A 23,418-nucleotide genomic window follows, 5' to 3' on the forward strand; every position below is an offset into this window, starting at 1 on the left:
TGTTACAGTTGTTGTCGTATTGTGGCATTATCAGAAATTTGCATGAAAAACCCAATGATTGGTTTAAAATATAAGACCTTTTTATACAGAGAGAAACACTGTTTGATTCAGTGCAAACAAGCAAAGCTATCATTATGCATAAAGGTAATCAAGGTAGAATAAAGACCTGTCCATATCTAGTTAGTCATTACAGGAAGTGTTTGTGAACTAAAAATCACGAATGTGGGATACTGTTTGTCCGTGATTTAAACAGCCCAGTGCTGCTCCCAACAAAGGGAAAACCAATCCTGCAGGGAGACCTACCTCGGCACTTGTGCAGGTGAAGCCAAAGGGAAGATTTGCTTCACCATATTTTCTAGTCTTTGGCTTAGAATGAAGTTGGTTTGGAAACACATTCAGCGATGCTTCATCTCCTGCTTTGCGTTTCTGTAGGCGCCCGTGCTAGCAGTGTCCAAGCGTTTTGTTTTTTTTCCCCCTTTTCATCCCGTGCCCCCCCTGCCATGGCTCTGCGCCCCCCCTAGGGGGCGGGCCCCATACTTTGGGAAGGTCTGCATTAGTGTATGTTAAGTTCATGGCAGAAGAAAGAGCTGTGTGAATAGGTAAATGTGGTTTGCTGAGCTGTTCCTTTAACTTTACATTAACATATTTGTTCTTCTCAATGTATTACACCACATCATTACTGCTGCGAGTGCCGTGAAACAAAAGAGGATGTCAGAAGTGTCCTTTCTCATGGGTTCATCGGTGTCACGGCTCTGGCTGGTCCTGTACACGTTGCATTAGTTTTTCATTAGTGAGTCGCCCTTAGGATCTTTTCTTCCAACTCAGTCAAAGAGCTCTTTGTGTGAGGGGGGGAAACGGCACTGTAAATCACGTTGCTGCTATTTTCGTTTATAATCACGTTGTCTTCTTTCAGTGTGTTGACCTCCTTTTTACATAACTTAAACACTACAGAAATTGAAGGTGGTGCCCCTAAGTGGAGTGTCATTTCTTTTCTTTGATGTTAAGGGTTAAGTTGTGTAAACCAGCTCATGCATTATCAAGGGCGCAGCTGATGGTGGTCCGACGACCCCACGGACATGCTATATCCATGACCTAGTTTCACGTCACTGGAGCTGACTCGACTCCGCTCAGCAGTCATTATGTACGTCAGCACTTGGTTGTGATATCTTCCTAAAGAGACAAGAGATACAAATAACTTTAGTCATTAACACAACTAATTGAGCCTGTGTGAAATGTAAAAGGCAATAAAATTAACACAAGGTCACCCTTCCTGGTACAGGTGAAGCTGCGTAACAAGTGCCAAGGCACATATAATCTCTTAGGAAGCCCCTCAGTTCCAGGAAATGGTTTCCAGAGTAGGTTTCCATTTTTACCTTAAAGGATTTTTTTTTATTCTTGTGGGAGTGGTCTTCCCCCGGGGCTTTCTACAAGAAACCCTTTCTGCCATAAAGTACTTGGATAGTTAAAGGTTAAACATCATGGTTAACCATGTTTAAGTTGAAGTTTGCCTTCAGGGCTTTCTGCCAAAAAGGCTTTCTGTGTGCCTTCCTCATCATGGCCAAAAACCTGATAAGGGCAGATAATAAAACCACTGACAGCCCCTGTAATCAGTTATTCCAGTTCTTGGAACAGTTTAAGACCAGCAAAAAAAGGAAAGCAACATATAAACAGACAAAAAGCCAATTCTGTTACTGAAACTTTGTCTTGTTTTTCCTTTATTGTTTCAGGACTTTTCTCAACGGTAACAAGATATAGCTGAGGTGATTGACAAGGTTCTTGTATCCTGTGCCGGTGAAGTCTAAACCCTGAAAATCCTAGAAAGGTACATTTCTCTGCCTCTGGTCCTGCTCTCTGTACCACTATGCCGGGAATTGTGGAACGCATGGAACTGAGGAAAGTCTCCACAGTGGCTGACGACGACAGCCTTGATGAACAACTCACAGAGCCCACCGACTGTGAGAAGGCCACCATGAGCAGGTCAGTGACCGTGATGTCTTTCTTAATATCAGTAGACTAGAGAAGGCTGGATTTTTGTGGGCAAGCCTCTGGTTATGGCAATCTAATCACAAGCTGATCTCTGAACTCCTGCTTTACCATGATTGGGTATAAATTGGTGTGCATTGGTGCGTCAGAATAAATGACAGAAGTTGTAAATTGGTGTCAAATAATCAGCGTAGACAGCTTCTTCTCTGCTCGTTGCACAGAAAGGTGATTAAATCATAAATCGTAACACGGTAATGTTTTCAATGAATGACTCTCTGTGTTTGCATCACTTCAGGACACCTGCTGAGTAATAAATTGGGATGTTTGGTCTGTTTCTAAGAATAAATTACATATGTTTTAGTCTGAAGCAGCACAGTGAATCTTTTTACACATAGCTTCCATATATATATATATACTATATATAGTATATATAGTATATATATATAGTATATATATATATATATATATATATATATATATATATATAGTTGAGACGTGGACACACAAATGACCTCAGACAAGTGGCATAACCAGTTCAGCTTCTTTTCTGTTGCTTGTACTGGCACTTGCATATAGACATAAAGATTATATCTGTTAGCAGTCCGCTAAAAAAAAGCTAAACATAGCACAGAAAGTTGATATGCATTTGAACTGAACCACTGTGTTTGTGTCCTAATGCATATCTTTTTCAATCCTATCAGTCAGTATAATGTGGATGATAATGACGATGGAGAAAGCAATGTGTTCCTGACAAATGGGATACCAAAGAGGCAGAAGTATGATAATAAATACTCTATATTACTAACACATGTCTATGGGAAGCTGGATTTTCAATCTGTCTGACAAATCTTTCACCAACAGCACCAAAGCCTTTGGTTTGCTGCACATTGACAGTGTAAACTTAAAGCTAACACTAATGAAATAAATATAAGTCTTTGTCTGGTGAAGGTTGGTGTGTTTGAGGACAACCGCTTGACAAAAGCTATAGACTCTACTTTCTTTTCTTTTGCTTGCACTTAAGACTTGCATTTAAACATAAACACTACAACAGCTATTGGCAGCTGGTTACAAAAAGATGTACCACAGTTGACGTATATTTGAACTGAACCATTAGCTACATTTGCATGTCCTAACGTATAACTTTCAATTCAATTCAATTTTATAGAAGACCCTACAATAATACATACATACATTCTGTTGCTTTCTCTATTCTGCCAGTGAATATAACATGGATGATATGTTCCTTCCAAATGAGATACGAAGGAGGAAAAAGTATGATAATAAATAGTTTTTCCTTCTACTGGCGAATCTTTCACCACCAGCAGTACCAGGCTTTGGTTTGCTTGCACATAGCATCCACTAAGACTAGCAGACTTGGCAAACACTAATGAGTCATAGAATAAATATAAACATATTTTATTACTCATTTTAGGTTGGTTTATACAGATTATTACATATTCTTGTCCATTCTTTTCTTTCTGGGCATAGGTTGGCGTCCAACTTCTTTTCTGTTGCTTCCAATGACACTTGCATTTTAACATAAAGAATACAGCTGATGGCAAGTGGTTAAAAGCAAATTGTGGGGCAGAAAGTTGATACATATGTGACATTAACCATTAGCTGTGTTTGCATGTGCTAATGTATATCTTTCTCAATCCTCACAGTCAATTTATGGATGATAATGAAGACGGAGAAGGACAAAGGTGATAATACGAACTTTATAAAACTAGCACAGGACTATGGGAGGGTGGATTTTTCCTTGTGTCTGACAAATCTTTTACAGAAGGTTCAGATTCATGACAAATAACCAACATAGATAGTCCAGTAGCTTTTCTGCTCCCTGCACTTGTGCTTGCACTTGCAAAGTTACTCCTCATTTGGCATGTCTATCTTTTGGCTTTAAGAGGGCAGATTAATTGCATGTAAATAATGTGTTTATCAGGGTGAGGCACACTAGTTATTGAATTGGGAAGGTGTTTCAGTCCAGCTAGCTACTTTCTGCTGCTCCCTTGCCACAGCGGGTAGCTAGTTTTAAAAAAAAAAACTGAGTTGTTAGAGTTGATGCGTTTTTAAGAACAAATGAAGAAAGGCATAGGTGTAAAGAGGTCCAGTTACAATTTTTACGTTTACATTTAAAACCCTGACACACACAAATGTCGTCAGATAACCAGCATAACCAGTCCAGCTTCTTTTCTGTTGCTTGCATTTACACTCGCACTTAAACGTAAAGACTATGGCTACAGATTTAGGTAGTTAACAGTAAATTGTAGCACATAAAGTTGATACAGAGACTGCATGTGCTAATGTATATCTTTTTCACAGTCAGTTTATGGATGACCATAGTCCTGAATGGAGGACTATGTGTTGGTAGATTGTTTTTCTTGTGTCTAACAAATCTTTTATAAGTGGCACCAATATCTTTTTGTTTCCTGCACATTGCCAAGTCAAGGTACACTGAATGCTAACACTAATAATTTGCAAAAGAAAATCTACATATTTCATCACTCATTTGAACTTGGTTCTACTTCAGAGGAAGTCTCTGGGTTGAGAGCAGTGTAGATCGGTATAACCATATAAACAGTTGAGCATCTTATTGCTTGCACTCACGCTTGCACTTACGCACAAAGACTGCATTTGATGACAGGGGGTTACATCATAAAATATAGCACTGAAAGTTGATACACATTTGAAGTGAACCTCTCACTGTGTTTGTCCTAACGTGTATCTTTCTCAATGTTGACAGCCAATTTAATGGGGATGATAATGACGATGGAGAGAGCCACAGGTTCCTGTCAAACGGGATACCAAAGAAGAAGACATATGAAGAAGAATATGTAAGGATTTAGTCACATCAACTATGTATCTCCTTTTGACTCCCAATATAATCTGTTATATTATTTTCATATTCGGTTTTACTCACCATATAATGCATATGCACATGTCAACAATTCATCACCCTGTCTTCATAATTCAAGTAAATGAAAAGTATTAATTATACACACAGACGCACTTACTGTTCTACATCAATTTTTCATGTGTTCAGTTCACTGCTCATTATTTTAAATTAGACCACATGGCAGACCACAGTCTCTAAGATGTTAGCAGTTATGAGATGCTGTAGGAGAGTGAGGTCAAAACCATAAGAATAGTGCAGAAGAACTGCAGCTTGTCTCCTAAAGCTTCTATCTGTCTGTAGGTGGCTTACTATGCCAAATGTTTAGCTCTTTCTTTTTCTAAAACAGGGCGCATATGATGCTAACATTAATGATTCATGTAATAAATATCAATAGTTCATCACTCAACTGAAGATAGTTTTACCTTAAAAAGCTCTTGTCTTTTCTTTTGACTTTGGGCAGCATCCTGGCCACGCCTCATTCGGCATGTCCGTCTTCAACTTGAGCAACGCCATTATGGGCAGCGGCATCCTGGGCCTGTCCTTTGCCATGGCAAACACTGGCATCATTCTCTTTACGTAAGTATGTTTGGACTAGCATATATAGTGCATTGTGTTACATGTTTGATAGAGATTAGGTGTTAATTTGGTTACAAATGCCAAAAACAATGATTGCTCCACAGGATATACTTTGAAAGATTATTCAATTTCAGTTCAACTTACTTATCAAATTACAAAATGACAACAACAATAACCTCAATGCACTTTATATTGTAAGGTAAAGACCCTAAAATAAAGCAGAGAAACCCCCAACAATCATACCACCTCCTATGTGCAAGAACCTGGCAACAGTGGAAAGTAAAAACTCCCTTTTAACAGAAAGAAACCTTCGGCAGAACCAGTCTCAGAGAGGGGCAACCATGTGCCACGACCAGTTTAGATCGAGGGGAGGGAGACAGCACAAACTACATGGATTAGTAATAACTAATGCAATTATAAGCTGAAGCTTGTTAGAGCTCCCTGTCAGTGTCACCCCTCCTTACAGTCCTGAAAAGAGACCTAAAATAAACACCAGTTAGCATTGCATTGTTCTCCACAGATTAATTCATGTCTTCTTAGAATTTATTGTAGTGGAGTTTAGGGCTGCCACGATTAGTCGACTAGTCACGATTACGTCGACTATCAAAATCGTCGACGACTGATTTAATAGTCGACGCGTCGTTTGAAGCTTCGTAACATCCCAAAAGACGCAGGAATAAGTAGTAGGATTTAGGAGTGTAATAACGGACTGAAACAGAAGATGGCAGCACTGCATGTACAAGGATGCCAGCTGCCGTTAAACCCCGAAGAAGAAGCTGTGTCCCAGAATTCATAGCGCAGCCCAGCTCAGTTTCCAACAATGGCAGCAGCTAGTTAGTTTTGTTACTCTTATTATTCTTTCTGGATCACAAAATAAATGTTTAACATATTTTCAGGCGAGAATGTAGCTGTGTAAACCTCAAATATCTGCTCAGTTTATCAGGACACCACATATTTTCAAAAGCGCTCCGACGTTTTCGGAGACGTCTGTTACCCACTAGCTCGATAGCTAGCCGGGGGCAAGGCTCACCGGCAAATCGTTTTCAAACCCACTGCAGTCTTTCGCTACTCAGGTTAATATATATATATATATATATATATATATATATATATATATATATATATATATATATATATATATGTGTGTGTGTGTGTGTATATATATATATATATATATATATATATATATATATATATATATATATATATGTAAGTCACTTAGATAACTTCAAAATGTTATTGTTTGGCTTATGTAGTATTTTATTTGTTCCTGAGTAAATCGGTTTGGCTGAGATTAAAGTTATAGTTTTTACACAGCTGAATAAACATCAAGCAGACAACTGATTATCAGAAGTGTGAGATGCTCAAGAATATACTCCGGTGTCCTGTTATATTTTAGATAGCAAGGAGTTTATTAAACTTCACCGAAACAATCTGCAAATTTCATTAAAATTTAATAAATGATCATCTTGTCTTTATTTTTAGTTAGCACATACCGTAAACACTTAAAGCTGTCAGCTAATGATAGTTATATAAGAGCAGATGCATGCTGGTGCAATAAGCTGTACTTTTACGTCCAATGGATGATGATCTGATTAGTCGACTAATCGCAAAAATAATCGGTGACTAGTCGACTATCAAAATAATCGTTTGTGGCAGCCCTAGTGGAGTTTAAGATGACAGAATTATGGGTTGGGCAGAAAAGACAAAGATTTTCTGCTGCGTCACTAGGTGGAGTGTTTAGTGTGTGTACTAACTAACTTATACCAAATGATGGCAGAAAGTTCTTTTCACTTTTTGTTAGAAAAGGTGACAATCGCGTGTTACCACAACAACCATGACAATTCAGCATTTTGGAATCTTTTGTATGCTATAATAGTGTGATAATTATGGTACAGCTAAGGCTGAAGGGAATGTCACTAATTTGTTTGGAAATCAGAGTGTCTGATTATTAATTGTTGCACTGACAAAGTAAAAATGATTTTTATGACTCTTTTAGATATAGACTGTGGTCACGTACCACTCGGATTAGGGGGCACCTGTTCCCCACGGGGACATCTGAGCTTCAGTGGTCAGTTCCCTCACCAATCTGGTCCCATGCATATGCATTATTGGACTGTGGATGACTTCCATTATCCAACACCCCCTAAATGCCCCCGGTGTACCCACCCCAACTCCCTCTGTCATCCACTGTCCACGCACATGGCTGCAGTCCAGAGCCTAAAAATGAGAACTAGCTGGGGGTGTGAAATAACTACAGGAAGCTGTACAACTTTGTCCCTCTTCCGTCATAATCTCACTGCTGACACACAGTATGGTATTTAAAGAATGCAGCAATGGATGTATTTGTAGCATTTACGTGACACAGATATTAGTCATGCTACAACTATGCCAAAGTCATTTTGAAAGGACAGAATGCCCCCCCGAACACAAACAGCACATGAGCCAGAGCAGCTTCAAATGTCATTAAGTTTTTTTTAACAGCAAGGGGTAGATACTCAGTTACACAGTACCAGTCTTTCATACTTCTACACCTCTCTGTCTCTCTCTCTCTCTGCGCAGAGTCCTCCTCATCGCTGTAGCCATCCTCTCCTTATACTCTGTACACCTGCTCCTTGTGACTGCTAAGGAAGGAGGTTGGTATTTGCTCTTCAGACCTTTAAACATTTTTAAATGTTACGACGTTAAATGTTATGACTGCTGATTAAGGGATTACAAAAAATCCAAAAAATTAGACAAGCAATTGGTACATCAACAGCAGATCCAGGATATGTACTGTGTCCACCAAAAAACTGTTTAAACACCATGAAACAGTTTCAACCTATTAACAGCAAAGACCTGGAGGACATCTTAGGTCAACTGAACTCCTCCTCCTGCTGTTTAGATGTCCTGCCAACAAGTTTTTTCAAAAAGGTCTCAAAGACTTTAGAGTCAGACCTGTTACAGATCGTCAACTTTTCTTTAATGTCAGGTGTGTTTCCAGAATCACTAAAAACTGCTGTAATCAAACCTATACTGAAAAAGGACAATCTTGACAAGACACAAATGAACAACTACAGGCCGATCTCAAATCTCCCGTTTTTAAGTAAGATCATTGAAAAAGCAGTTTCTCAACAGCTCAGTTACTTCTTAAAACAGAATAATTGCTACGATGCCTTCCAGTCAGGTTTTAGACAGAACCACAGCACTGAAACCGCTCTGACCAAAGTGTTTAATGACATATGTCTGAATACAGACAGTGGAAAAATGTCAGTCCTAGTTTTACTGGATCTCAGTGCAGCATTTGATACAGTTGACCACAACATATTACTCAAACGACTGGAGAACTGGACAGGTCTTTCAGGAACTGTACTAAACTGGTTCAAAACATACGTAGAAAACAGGAAATACTTTGTATCAATAGGTAACTTCACATCTGAGCAGACAAGTATCACATGTGGAGTTCCCCAAGGTTCCATCTTGGGACCCCTTCTGTTTAACATCTACATGCTCCCACTGGCACAGATTATAAACAACAACAAAATAAACTATCACAGCTATGCAGATGACACACAAATATATATCACAATGTCACCAGGAGACCGAGGCCCTGTACAGGCTCTTGGTAAATGCATTGAGGAAATTAATGACTGGTTGTGCCACAATTTTCTCCAGCTAAACAAAAACAAAACTGAGGTAATAGTCTTTGGCGCCAAAGAAAAACGATTACAGGTCACCAGAGAACTTCAATCTATACATCTAAAAACCACAAACCAGGCGAGAAATTTGGGTGTAGTGATGGATGCAGACCTAAACTTAGAAAAACACATTAAGACAATAACAAAGTCAGCTTACTATCACCTCAAGAATATATCAAGGATAAAAGATCTGATGTCTCAACAGGACCTGGAAAAACTAGTCCATGCATTCATCTTTAGTAGGCTTGATTACTGTAACAGCATCTTTACAGGTCTACCTAAAAAATCAGTCAGACAACTACAGCTCATTCAGAACTCTGCTGCTCGAGTCCTCACTAAGACCAAAAAAGTGGACCACATCAGTCCAGCTCTGAGGTCCTTACACTGGCTGCCTGTCCGTCAGAGGATAGACTTTAAAGTTCTAATGCTGGCCTATAAAGCTCTGAATGGTTTAGGACCAAAATACATCAATGACCTCCTGACCCAGTATGAACCATCCAGATCCCTCAGGTCATCTGGATCCGGTCTTTTATCAGTTCCCAGAGTCAGAACCAGACACGGAGAAGCTGCATTCAGCTTTTATGCTCCTTATATCTGGAACAAACTCCCAGAAAGCCTCAGATCAGCTGAAACACTCAGTTTATTTAAATCCAGGTTGAAGACTCACCTGTTCTCAGCTGCATTTGAATAAAGCACCAAATCCACACTTTAAGCTTAAATTTCAAAACTTACATTTAACTACTGATTTTATCTACTGTTCTGATTTTATCTGTTTTGATTTTATATACTGTTGTTTGTTTGTTTGTTTGTTTGTTAATTAGTTAGTTAGTTTATTTGCTTGTTTTAATCAATTTTAAATCATGCTTTTTATTTGTTCTTGTTTCTAATGTCTCTGTAAAGCACTTTGAATCACCTTGTTGTTGAATTGTGCTATACAAATAAACTTGCCTTGCCTTGCCTTGCCTTACAAGTGTATGTTTCCACAGATGATAACATTTTATATACAGTATTTAATTGGGAGGTTACTGTAGGTCACAGGGAGGAGTATGACGCATGAGAAAATGCCCGGACAAGTGATTGTAACAGCGCAAAAAAGTAATTGCTGTTATGCCAACTTTCGTTGGAAATCTCCACACCCTTACCTAAAGGCATTTGAAGAAATGAGAATGAAGTAGTTATTGCAAAGATAACTTTTTTTTTACAAAGAAGGGGCTAAGTAAGAATTGCAAAAGAGACTGTGTAACATACACCTGATTGTCTAGTTAAGGCTGGTATCCTTAGTCACTCTCTCTGTTCTGGCAGGATCCCTCATCTATGAGAAGCTTGGAGAGAGGGCATTTGGCTGGCCCGGAAAAATGGCTGCATTTGGATCAATAATCATGCAGAACATTGGAGGTAGGCCCTAAATCAGTGTATTTCAATGAAACATACTTGTTTTTAATTGCATTACTGGAGCTACAATAATATCTGTAATGTGCACCTCTAAAGAAGTATTTGTAGTTTGTGTGAAACCTGAAGTTGCCCTTGTTGTCCTCTTGCAGCAATGTCCAGCTACCTCTTTATAGTGAAGTATGAGTTGCCAGAAGTGATCCGAGCATTCCTGCACTTAGAAGAAAACTCTGGGTGAGAATGGGCTCCTCTAAAGATGAAGCAAACTAATGTTCGTGTGCCATCTCTTGTGGTCTAACCTTGTGTTGTGTTTGCAGTGAATGGTACCTAAATGGAAATTACCTGGTGCTGTTTGTGTCCGCCGGAATCATTCTGCCTTTATCCCTCCTCAAAAATCTAGGTAGGAACACAAGTGAAAACCGTCATATTTTCTCCTTCACATGTTTTGTAAACTTTATCCACTTGCTCCCACCACAGACTGACTTCCAGTTTCACTAAAGTTTCTAAAGTTCGCTTCCTGCTATGTCTCGCCAAATTCCTCAGTGCCTCCATGTTCTTGCAGCTGTCTGTAAAACATACAGACAGCTGTATAAAGCAGCAGATGGGATAAATTCTTTATGTTAGAACTGAATTTGTTGATGATGATGATGGTGGGGTTTTTTGCATCTGTCACTATTTAAATTTGTTTCTGTTCAGATCACACTTGGTGCGTTTCTTTAATAGGGCTGACAAGCAAGAGTGACATATAATAGAAAAGGCATCAAAATGCATTAAAAACAGCTATCTAGGTTCAGAGTAAGAAAGGAACTCACTTTTTGTTTTCTCGTTTCTTTTTTAGGCTACCTGGGCTACACCAGTGGTTTTTCCCTCTCTTGCATGGTTTTCTTCCTAGGTGTGGTAAGTTGAGTGTGAGCAATCGTAATATGTGCTAATAATAATGTGATTAAGAGTTGTATGTCAAGAGATCAGTATGAACATAAACCATCTGTACGTAGGTGTTTGTCACTTGGGGTATGTTAGCATCTTTCAGCTAATAGTTTCTGTGTTAGCCTGTTGCCAGTTACTCAGATTTCCGATTTGCCAGTGTCAGGACTACTAACGGAGGAAGTAGATTTTTCTTTCTTTTCATATTTACTTTCCCAGGTCAACACTCAACTTGTTGCCTAAAAGAACAAAAGTGGTAGGGAAAAGGGTCAAATAATTTTGTTACCACGTTTTAATAAATTTTAGTTGCAACTTCTTATTCTTGAAGAAGGTGCAACTAAAACCTAAGATACAGCCTCACACCTCAACTAAGCAGTAAAACAACCGTCCCTAAATTATTTGTTTTAACCCTTCAGTATGGTTGACGTTATAATGGTATCTTTTGGCATTTTCTTGCTAGGTAGTATGACAAAATTACACTAAATGCAAATTACAAAGATGACATTTTTTAACAATATTAAACTCTTGATTCACTGTCACTCCTCACGTGCACCTTCTTTGGTAAAGGAACCTGCTTCAGTGAACAGTCTTGATAAACCCAGCATGTGCTACCTCCGCAGCATCAAAAAACAGATAATTTTAGCTGCTAACTGGAGAACTCAGTCAATTATTTAGCAACTAAGTTGCCAGTTTATTTTTCTATGGAGTTGAAGGAAGCTAGAAAAGAGCTAAAAGGAGTTTGAAATCACTAAGTTGCTGAGATGCTAATGTTGCTCCGTATCTTTTGGATGTCGTAATAAAAACTGTTAGCTAGTACGTTAGCATACAATATGTGACAATTCTACTTTGAAGAGCACAGTCAGACTTCATGTCAATCTTTTTCAGATAATATACAAAAAAACCCAGCTACCCTGCCCTCTGCCTTTCCTCTCTGGCCACTCATCCAATCTCAGCATAAATGGCTCGGACATTCCAGGGCTCTACGCCTTGCAAAACAAGTCTATACAGATGGATTTCTCCCACGCTGACATTTCCCCAGCAATCATTGGTAGCCACGATACCCAGCACTCCACGGGAATACACTCTGAACCTCACCCAGACGTTGAGGAGATGTGCACGCCGAAATACTTTGTCTTCAACTCACAGGTTAGTTCGTTGTACTGGTGCAGAACCTTTGATTGCCTTCACAGTCCATTGCTTGTTTGTTATTTTAAGAGGTTTTAGCTTCTGAAATGGAGAACTGTTGGGTTTGTCATTGTACATGTGCAAATATTCCCCATTGATCAGTTCCCAATTAATTAGACACTCCAAGACTTTAGTAAAGTTGAAGATAATCTTGTTGCTGGGGTAAAGTCTTGAAAACATGTACACAATGTATCATGGGGCTGTAGGGGTGAATAGACGAGACATGTTTGACATCTTTGGTGCTGTGTTTTCGGCCTTTGAGTGACAAATGTTTTGTTTAATCTGTGGGCAAATATAATCATAAATCAGGGTACACATTTTAAATGTGGCATTATACTTCATAAAAGCGAGTTAATCCAAATCCAAACTTTGTGTAATAACAGCTCTTACAAATAAAATTTCACGATGATACCTTTCACATAATTTAAGTAGAAAAATGAGACCGTTCAAAAGTAGCAGCTGGTAGAAGTAAAGGTCATTGTATTGTCTGCATGTCATGCTTTGATTGGAGACAAAGAAAGGAAACATATTCCGTGTCTTTTTATGCATACCAGTTTTTATGACCTGAGCAGACAGCAGTGCAGCACTGCTGTGTTCAACTGTCCAGTGCATCAGAAGTCTTAAATGCTGAGGAAAAGGTTTTTTAGTGCTCTCCCTCTTCTCCTTTCTCCTGAGGCTATATCAGCAGGCATTTCTGTTTTACAGCTACTTTACCCAGTAGAAGAATACTTCTCATATATATTACATCATGTTAATGGCTCGTTTCCCTACTTTTTTCATCCTTCCTTAGACTGCGTACACTGTTCCCATCCTGGCCTTTGCTTTCGTCTGCCATCCTGAGGTGCTGCCCATCTATAGCGAGCTTAAAGAGTAAGTATGTTACTTACATTTACATCATCACATCCTGAAAAACCATCAAACATCTTATACATACATTTAAATCATCATACGCTGACCCGTTGCAATGACGTCTTCCAAGAGAGAGGAAGCAAAGAAACAGTTAGTTCTCGATATTCTTGATGTGTTCAAAGCAAAAAAAAAGTTGATAAGTAATTCTGACATGGCAAAAATTGTGGTGTCTATGTGGGGTACTCCTAATGTGGATTAGTGGATGCCTCCTAGTAGTGGACCTCTGCCAGAGCTGGTATTGTTTACATTCATCTGGTTTCAGATACCTCCCCGTGTACTGCTGTCAGGGCATTTTTCAGTAATACTGTCATTTGGGAAGTGCTAGTTGTGAGCTAGCTCCCAGCTACCGCCTCCACCTTATTCGGGGAAACACCAGGGCATTCTCAGGCCAGTCAAGAGATATAATCTCCCGAGGACACACTAGAGAGAAATAGGGGCCTCCTTCCAATAGGAAATGCCTGGAACTCCTCACATATGAGGTGTCCGGGAGGCGTACTCATCACTTTCCCGAACAACCTCAACTGGCACCCAATCGCTAAGGGGGAGGCAAGTCCTTTGGAGAAAAGTCATTTCTGCCACTTGTGTCTACAATCTTGTTCTGTCGGTCACTACCTAATTTTAACAGACCGCCTCCTGCAGAAGTGGCGTGATAATGGTGTTACTTCTGCAGGAAGTGGTTTGTTTTCGACACTTCCTTTTGTGTTCACCCTACAAAGTAGGGAAAATCCTTATATTTCGATCGTGAAGTCACCTCTCTAAAAGTCTGTGTGTTTGCCATCTACAGTCGGAGCCGGAAGAAAATGCAGAATGTCTCTAACCTGTCCATCCTGGCCATGCTCATCATGTACATGCTGTCGGCACTCTTTGGCTACCTCACCTTTTATGGTAAAAGCAACAGTGTAACCAACAGAAAAAACGATTGGTTTTTGTTTGTTTTTTTCTGCCCTTCCGTTCTTTTGTCTTCCTAGAATTCCCATTTTTCCATTTCTTCAGTCTCAGTATTTCTCATGGACTGCTCTTTTATCCCTCTGCATCACAGACAACGTGGAGGCAGAGTTGCTGCACACTTTCACTAAAGTGTACAAGTTTGACACGATGCTGCTGCTGGTGCGTTTGGCTGTCCTCACTGCCGTCACTCTTACTGTCCCCATCGTGCTTTTCCCTGTAAGTACAACCTGCATAAACACACAGTCTGTCTCTGTCTTGTCTTCTGGAAGCCGAAAAAGTTGCCTTTATGGTAAAATATCATGCCTAGAGCTTATTTCTAACCTCTTTCATCACTTGCCGTCATCATTTGGAGCCTCGTTTAGGCAGCAGTTTAATTTGATTTACGTCAGAGCACACGAGCACAAACACCACGCCTGTAAATGTTGAACATTACTGCCACTCTCTGTCAGTCTGCTTACAGACTGTGTTTTGTATTCACTGCAGTCATTCAGAATGTTTTGGGGTTTTTTTTGTCATTTTCTGGACACAGCTGCTTTTTCCCGCCGTTGGTAAAAAAGAACACACTGTTCAGTTTGGAGCTCCAGCTTGTGCCGTCACCTCAAAGCTCAAATGCACAGACGAAGGCTCTTTAAAAAAACAAAACTTTTTTATCACATTAACGCAAACAGGCATACACACTGTAAGATTTCAGCAGTGAGGCCCGACTCTTTTTTTTTACACCCGTTTATGTTGCTTTCTCTCAGCATGAAGTCAAAAGTCTGCATGTGTGTGATTTCCAGTCACCACAACTTCACAAGCCACATTCATTCACACGTACGCTTCCCCTCTTACTTGCCTGTCCATACATGGTCAAGGACTAATTTTAGCTTGACCTTTATCTGACTTGAGGAGAACAAGAATGGCTGCTAGACAGAGGAAGTTTCCTGACCCGTTTAGGCTTCCAGGCACTCACGCACACACACACATGCACACACACACACACACACACACACACACACACACACACACACACACACACACATCTAAACTGGGTTTAATATAGAGAAGAGCAGCTGGGGCATTCATGAATTCTTCTCGGAAATACCTGAAGTTACAGCAGACTGCCACCAGGGGGCAGGAGCATTCAATCAGAGGAAAGTGCTGATGGAGAATGATGCAGCAAGTGATGGCATGTTATGGAAACACACTGCGACACCGCACTCACACACACGCACACACATTTATACAGACACATTTCTGTACATCGGTGCTCTCTTACATACAGCCTACACATTTTGTTACATTTTAGACGGATGGATGGAGCTTATGCCCGCACAGTGCCACTTCCCCCTCAGTTCCTTTGTTGTGTTTTGTTATGTTAGAGGGGAATCCCTTCAGCCCCCTCAGTCTCTGCAGTGGAAGTTTACAGACTCGGAGTGGACAGTGGAAAAACCCCGACTCTAACTGCTGCCTTCCGGGCGATAGAGAGGTGGAGCCAGTGAGACGAGCTAGAGAAGAGAAACAGACACAAACCTCTGCCAGGACCGCACAGTCCTCCAATTGTGTAGTTTTGTTGATAAGAAATATGCATCTGTACCCACTCTGTCAATGAGGAAGACAGTGTAATGGACTTACTTTGTTAGCATTATTGTGTTATCGTATTGTATTATTGTAGGGTCTTCACCTTACAATATAAAGTGCCTGAGACAACTGTTGTTGAAATCTGGCACTATATAAAATACATTGCATTGAATTGAATTGAATATTGCGGCCATATGTGAAATTAGGTTCAAATCGTATCAAAAAACGTAATCCTGGGTATTTATGATCCATGTCTAGTCACTGTGTGAAACATATCCAGCTGAGTCCTTCAAGAAAAATAGAGAGAGTTTGACAGAGGACATAGGAAACTGATAGCAACAGAGAAACACGAGACTGAAACGGGATGCTGTGATGAATTAGGAAAAAGGCAGCTATGCAGCCTTGGCTTGGAGTTAAAAAACTAATGTGCACGTGGCCGTTTTATCAGCGTTGAAGCTGTTACAAGGAGATTTCTTTTAGTTATCCTGCTTTGCAAACTGATTTTAGATTGAATATGCCTGCATGTAAAGACATGACACATAACATTAGTCAGTCTTGGGTGTAGTTTTAACTGGTGACAGTGTGAATGAAGTGACTGGGAAAGTTGATTAACAGCGTTCTGATTAAAATACACAAAGTTGGGGAGGTTTTAATTAACTGACCATAACTATTCCTGCAATCACCGTTGCCATAACACTGCCGGAAGACTGGCTAGATCTAGATCCATGCACGGCGTCGGATCAAAAGAACTGCTCAGTCACAGCAACGCTTATGCCAAGTTTCCGTGTGGCATTTGAGAATCTTGTCTTGAATGCTCCTGACCTTCATTTTGTAGGAAAATGTGGCCGACCTTCAGCTAGAGATTAACTTTAGCTTTATCTGCAGCTGTCTTTGACTCCTGTAGAGGACTATAAGAGACGAGACAAGACTGTATGTGGGAGATAAATGTCCAGATAAACGTTCAAGCCTGAAAGTGTGTGTGTGTGTGTGTGTGTGTGCATGCAGAGGGCGTTGCAGTCACGTGAAGGATAGATGCTTACAGAGGCCACATCACATAAGGCTTTGCCAGGATTCAGGATATAATGAAAGGGTTTTATGTGGAGTCAGACGTGCTCCAGTTCTCAGGCTCCAGCAGGAGATGGAAACCACAAAAGACGGCTGTAAGAGAGCTGATTAACACTTACAGCCAGTAATAACTTACTATCATCAACATAAAAATGTTCCTTTTGTAGCTCTGGCTTAAATACATGTATGTAAAGGCTTGTATGCTACAGCTGGTTTCTCTTTACTTCCTCTGCTCCTGCTTTAGTAATGTACATGTGACTGTGAATATTTGCAGTTAGCCACTCAAGCTAAATATATTTAATGTGTCATGAGTGGTCATTTCTGGTGATTAATCCAGGCGTGTGAATATCTTACTTTTTAATAGGTGTGCTCCTCCTAAGTGTGCTTCTGTAAACAGTTGTGTTATTTCAGTCCAGATGTGCTGAAACGCTTCCAAAAGAGCCGAGGGCAAACAAGCCTGAGGGGTCTTCTATTGAATTTAGGTTAAAAGGATGACACTGGTGTCATGCTGGAGGGGACAAACACCACCCAGACAGAAATTACACAACCTCAACACCCGAATGTTGTTCTTGCTGAAGTACAAAGCGTGTTCTGTATGTAAACCTCTGGGAAGGCAGGGCAGTCTGTGCCTCACACAGTGCAGTTGTTGTCCATCAGGATCGGTGTCACCGCTAGAGAGCACGGTTCACAAGTATTCTTCTTAGGTTTGCTTGGCTGCATTAAAGCCTTTTGCCTAGAGAAGAAGTCATGGTTTGTAAAGCTTCAGTGGTTCTACAGCGAGGCAACACTTTTTTTTACATATATATATATATGTATATCCGAGAAGGGGCTTTCCTTACTGTGCTGCTTGTAGTTTCAGTTCACACTTGGTTTTGTCAGTCACACATTTAACTTTGCTCAGAAAAAGTCACATATGCTTGTCTATTTATTACCTTAGATCTTCATCTGTGGTTTGTTTTGGACTGACCGAAGCCTGGCCATACTGATAGGTTAGGAGTGTGCAGATATCAAAGGGTGCACTCCCAAGAGTCATAGTGCCAGATGACAGTCAGATGCTGAATAACGTGAAGCTTTGGAGTGAAATGCTGCGTCCAGGCTCTAGTTTTCCAAGCAGTCCTAATTACGCTGGTGGGAGTAAAGTGAAGGTATGGGTTGGGGCAGTGAGGAGGGGCTGTTTTAAAACAGCTAAGAGAGAAACTTGGGTTTGAATCGTTCATTTTATCTGTGCTGTGAGCCACTAGTTTGTCACAGAAGAAAGCACATGCTGGCAGCAACAAAAAAGGAGAAAAGGCGTAAAGACACGCCTCCCCCCCCCCCCCCCTCGGGCTGAGCCCGCCCTCCTCTCTGCACTGGCTGATGCAATCCCATAGTTCCATTGCACTGCGGGAGATAATCCCAAGCAGTTTTGAATGGGCGCTGTAAGCAGGGCTCTTTGTGACCTCTCTCCCAGAGGCTTACGGGCTAAAGGGGCCTCAGGTTTTACCTGATACCTGCGACCTTTCACCCAGTTCAGGCTTTAACAGGTTGCCTGTAGCTCAAGGATCTCCTGGTTTTCTCTGACTCACACACACACACAAGTTCATAACTCTTGACACACTTCAATCACTGGCCAAGTGTGGGGAATCGGCTTCAGTCGCAGGCTGGCAGCCGTGCATATTTGTTAATGATTCGGTTCTTTGACTGAGACAAGAAGAGAGCAACTGACTTTAGTGTTGGAATAAATTGTTTTTATCAAACAAATGTTTATTTCTCTATTTACAAGAAAGCTGAAAACACTGTTTCACCACATTCATCACCACTCTGTCACTGTTTCTCCTAGATCCGTTCGTCCATCACCACGTTACTGTTCAGCGGGCGAGAGTTCAGCTGGACTCGCCACTTGCTGATTGCCGCCTTCATCCTGGTCTTTAACAACGTCCTGGTCATCTGTGTTCCCACCATCCGGGACATCTTTGGCTTCATCGGTGAGTCCTGACACTGAGTGTGAACAGAGAGCAACATTTCTGCCCTTTCAAAAAGACACATGAACCCAGAGTGAGTCAGTGAGGTTTGCCGGTTCACGCCTGATTGGCACCTTCAGATGAGGGATTGTTTAATTGGATAAAGCCGCTGGAAGTACAGAGAAGCTTAAAATGTCGGGTTAAATCCTTACCTGGTGAGGATTCTCAGGTTTAAGATTGTCAGGAAGAACACTTTCCTACTCACCCCCTTTTTAATAAAGAGTTGCCAGCAGATGCCTGTGCACATGTTCTGTTGGAGGAAAGACGATCACTTCGAGCAAAGTTTAAAAAAAAGAAAAAAAGAAAAATCAGCTCTGCAAAAGTAATCCCTAAATCAAACCGAAGAGTACTACTTTGTAACTGAGTACCAGCACCTCAAATCAATACTTAATGGCATGCCTATAATATATGAGGCTTGATGCTTTATTAAAGGTATTTTAAAAGCTTATATTATGCACCTTCATTATTAAAAAGTCTAAAAAACACAGCTGTCACTCAACATGTCACTTAAAGAATTCCTCATAGTGATTGGTCTGGCTGTTTGTTTCAGTTGTTGTCACCTGATTGGCAGATTCAGTTTTCCTCTCGGTTTAATTGCAGGCGCCTCTGCAGCAACAATGCTCATCTTCATCCTACCCGCTGCCTTTTACCTGCGCCTGGTAAAGTCGCTGCCGTTGCGCTCCCCACAGAAGATTGGGGTAAGTGTACAGAAACACACTCGCAGTCACACACAATGCTTTCTGCTGCTGTCTCACTGTATTGGCTTTCTCCATGTATCCACTGAGGGCCAGATGAATGTGATCTGCCAGAAATTTCCACAGACCCCTTCTTTCTTCTGTGTATCTCATCAAGCTGAATCCCTTCTTGTTCTCTCTCTCTCTCTCTCTCTCTCTCTCTTCAGGCAGCCATCTTCCTGGTCGTGGGAGTCATCTTCATGACTGGCAGCTTGACGCTTATCGTTCTTGACTGGATCCACAACCCCCCAGGCTCTGGGGGACACCATTAAAACACTTTTCTACCGTCTTCAGTTTCCCATTTATAGAAGTGCAGCCACTTCCTTGACTGCCCCACAGCAAATCACTTGTTTTCCGTACCCACTGGTTTCTATCATTTCATCAAATCGTTATAGAACCTCAGGCTATAGACATGAGTGCAGCACTGGGTTAAGACATCTTCAGTATCCTCCCAGAAAGTCCCACTGGAGGGGATCCTTTTAGCTTAGTTTGTATTTTTTTTTCCTTTTTTTCTTTTTTTGGATGTGAAACGACACAAATGAAAGAATCACAACAAGGGGTACCGGTCTCTGGTTTAAAATGCCAACATGCCACCGAGACAGCCTTAGATCGTCACCATCATCTTGATGGTCATTCTTTTCCAGCTAAGAAGAAACAACAATGAACAGATACTCTGCAGCCTGTACTTGAAGCTGGAAGGGCTGGAACGATGATGTAGGTCCATCAGTCCTCTGTGAACTTTAAGGAGTCTTTTGGAGTGTGCCATCATCCATGGAAAAAGGAGCACATCTAGCATTGTGTTCACTAGTAGCTGTGTAAGAGGCCATTACTATAATTATTACTACTATTTCCTAAAATTCCTGCGGTCGATTAAGCATTCATCTCTTCTCAAAATGACGGTTGATGAGCAATTTAATTCCATTTTTTATTTGGGAAATTCAACATCGATTTGCTGCTGGTGTTGTTGAGGTCCGCCCACGAGTTCCTGAAGGCTCTGGACGTTGTAGGGCTGTCCTGGTTGACACGCCTCTACAATGTTGCGTGGAGATCAGGGGCAGTACCCCTGGACTGGCAGACCGGGATGGTGGTCCCCATCTTTAAGAAGGGAGACCGGAGGGTGTGTTCCAACTACACGGGGATCACACTCCTCAGCCTCCCTGGGAAAGTCTATGCCAGGGTGCTGGAAAGGAGAGTTCGTCCGCTATTTGAACCTCGGATACAGGAGGAACAATGCGGTTTTTGTCCTGGTCGCGGAACACTGGACCAGCTCTTTATCCTCTCAAGGATACTTGAGGGTGCATGGGAGTTTGCCCAACCAGTCTACATGTGTTTTGTGGACTTGGAGAAGGCATTCGACCGTGTCCCTCGGGGTGTCCTGTGGGAGGTGTTGCGGGAGTATGGGGTGTCTGGCCCATTGCTACGGGCCATTCGATCCCTATACAACCATTGCAAGAGCTTGGTTCGCATTGCCGGCAATAAGTTGGACTCGTTCCCGGTGGGTGATGGGCTCCGCCAGGGCTGCCCTTTGTCACCGGTTCTGTTCATAATTTTTATGGACAGGATTCTAGGTGCAGCCAAGTGGCGGAGGGCTTTCACTTTGGTGGCCTCAGAATCTCATCTCTGCTTTTTGGGGATGATGTGGTTCTGTTGGCTTCATCGGGTGGGGGCCTCCAGCTCGCACTGGAACGGTTCCGAGCCGAGTGTGAAGCAGCGGGAAAGAGGAGCAGCACCTCCAAATCTGAGGCCATGGTTCTCAGCCGGAAAAGGGTGGAGTGCCCACTCCGGGTCGGGGATGAGTTCCTGCCCCAAGTGGAGGAGTTCAAGTATCTCAGGGTCTTGTTCGCGAGTGATGGGAGAAGGGAGCCGGAGATCGACAGACGGATTGGGGCTGCAGTAATGCGGACGCTGCACCGGTCCGTCGTGGTGAAGAGGGAGCTGAGTGTAAAAGCGAAGCTCTCAATTTACCGGTCGATCTACGTCCCTACCCTCACCTATGGCCACGAGCTGTGGGTAGTGACCGAAAGAACGAGATCGCGGATACAAGCGGCAGAAATGAGCTTCCTCCGAAGGGTGGCTGGCTTCTCCCTTAGAGATAGGGTGAGAAGTTCGGCCATCCGGGAGGGGCTCAGAGTAGAGCCGCTGCTGCTCCACATCGAAAGGAGCCAGCTGAGGTGGTTCGGGCATCTGACAAGAATGCCTCCCGGGCGCTTCCTAGGTGAGGTGTTCCGGGCATGTCCCACAGGGAGGAGGCCCCGAGGCAGACCCAGGACACGCTGGAGAGATTATATCTCTCGGCTGGGCTGGGAATGCCTTGGTGTTCCCCCGGATAAGCTGGAGGAGGTGGCTGGGGAGAGGGAGGTCTGGGCCTCTCTGCTTAGGCTGCTGCCCCCGTGACCCGGCCTCGGATAAAGCGGATGAAGATGGATGGATGGATGGATTTGCTGCTGTGTTACGTATTAACAATCAGAAGCTTTGCCAAAGTTGGCACGCACAAACAATTTTCTTTAGTAGAGTTATGCTAGATATTTTCAGCTCCAAAAAGTCAAGGATCTTCCTTGCCGGTCTTTTTTCATTTCGGCTGTGCACACAAGATTAAGTGGGTGCTTTCAGTATTACTGTTCACAGATGGATCTAAATATGCAAGATACGAATGTACATAATTAAGTGTATCTACTGACAAAATGGTTGTTGTATATAATATCTTACTTGGCCTCTTAAGGCTGTTTCCCATTCAGCTGGATGATCATTTCCAACTAGCAGTATACATATACCTGCTGGAATCATTATTAAGGCACATACAATAGAACTCATGAGATAAACATTGAATTGTTTTTTTTTTAAAAATAAGTAATTATATGGGGAAAAAATAAGTATGCATTTTAGACAATTTTTAAAAAAGGTCAGCTAAAAAAGATACATATGAATAGGTTGACCTAAATATTACAATTATTTTAACTCGTGCCATATTGTGCTCAAGAAGAACTTTATTCGAATGTACGTCCTTTGTTTTTTTTGCATAATTATATGCTATTCAGTTTGAAGTAATTGTTTGCGAAGATTGATAACAATCTCATGTAGGCACGTTAAGTAGGAAGCTAACCTTTTACTTTCAGGCCATTAGTGTAGGGATTGAAACGCTCCATAAAAGTGTGACGCAATGCTTAAACATTTACGGATATATAGAAATTAATTTAAGGAAATATAATATTTCAGTTATTAAGCTTTAGAGGCTGTGGAAGGCAAATTTTAACTTTACGCCAAACCATGCTAGCTAGTCAGTCAATATGCTAGCGAGGGCTAACAAGTCTCCAGGTTCCTTTTATTTTTACTTGGCATATAAACGAGATTGTTATCAATCTTCACGTGTAAGTCTTGACAATTAAGTGAAAATGTTCCCTTCACACACAAAATATCAAAGAGCAGTAATTTTTAGAAGTAAGGGTGCGGTAAATAATAACTAACAAAGAATGCTTCAATACCTAGATGACCATGCTAAAGGTGTCAGCCATTTTTAAGTATGTTGTGAAGGGTGTATACCAAGATCCCAAGTTGCAACTCCAGATGTTTTACCT

The 23,418-nt window shown here is 41.4% G+C and overlaps 1 protein-coding gene across 8 annotated transcripts in view; it reads left to right on the plus strand.

Annotated features, from left to right (window-relative positions):
• The window catches only part of slc38a4 (solute carrier family 38 member 4), a 31,697-nt gene extending 11,077 nt beyond the window's left edge, over positions 1-20,620 (plus strand). For 5 of the 8 annotated variants that reach the window (XM_040013618.1, XM_040013621.1, XM_040013620.1 and 2 more), the window contains exons 2-18: positions 1,728-1,977; positions 2,685-2,759; positions 3,648-3,686; positions 4,727-4,817; positions 5,340-5,455; positions 8,018-8,091; positions 10,435-10,527; positions 10,674-10,755; positions 10,839-10,921; positions 11,360-11,418; positions 12,331-12,591; positions 13,421-13,500; positions 14,324-14,424; positions 14,579-14,703; positions 18,932-19,076; positions 19,713-19,810; positions 20,014-20,620. In XM_040013618.1, coding sequence (XP_039869552.1) covers positions 1,862-1,977; positions 2,685-2,759; positions 3,648-3,686; positions 4,727-4,817; positions 5,340-5,455; positions 8,018-8,091; positions 10,435-10,527; positions 10,674-10,755; positions 10,839-10,921; positions 11,360-11,418; positions 12,331-12,591; positions 13,421-13,500; positions 14,324-14,424; positions 14,579-14,703; positions 18,932-19,076; positions 19,713-19,810; positions 20,014-20,118 — 1,743 coding nt within the window. In that variant the 5' untranslated portion in view covers positions 1,728-1,861 and the 3' untranslated portion in view covers positions 20,119-20,620. The remainder of the gene's footprint in view (positions 1-1,727; positions 1,978-2,684; positions 2,760-3,647; positions 3,687-4,726; positions 4,818-5,339; positions 5,456-8,017; positions 8,092-10,434; positions 10,528-10,673; positions 10,756-10,838; positions 10,922-11,359; positions 11,419-12,330; positions 12,592-13,420; positions 13,501-14,323; positions 14,425-14,578; positions 14,704-18,931; positions 19,077-19,712; positions 19,811-20,013) is intronic. The other 3 variants (XM_040013622.1, XM_040013623.1, XM_040013624.1) reach the window with 3 other exon arrangements.
• The last annotated feature ends 2,798 nt before the right edge of the window (positions 20,621-23,418 follow it).

Source organism: Simochromis diagramma, unplaced genomic scaffold (genome assembly GCF_900408965.1).
Source record: "Simochromis diagramma unplaced genomic scaffold, fSimDia1.1 OVJJ01000649.1, whole genome shotgun sequence".
NCBI lineage: Eukaryota > Metazoa > Chordata > Actinopteri > Cichliformes > Cichlidae > Simochromis > Simochromis diagramma.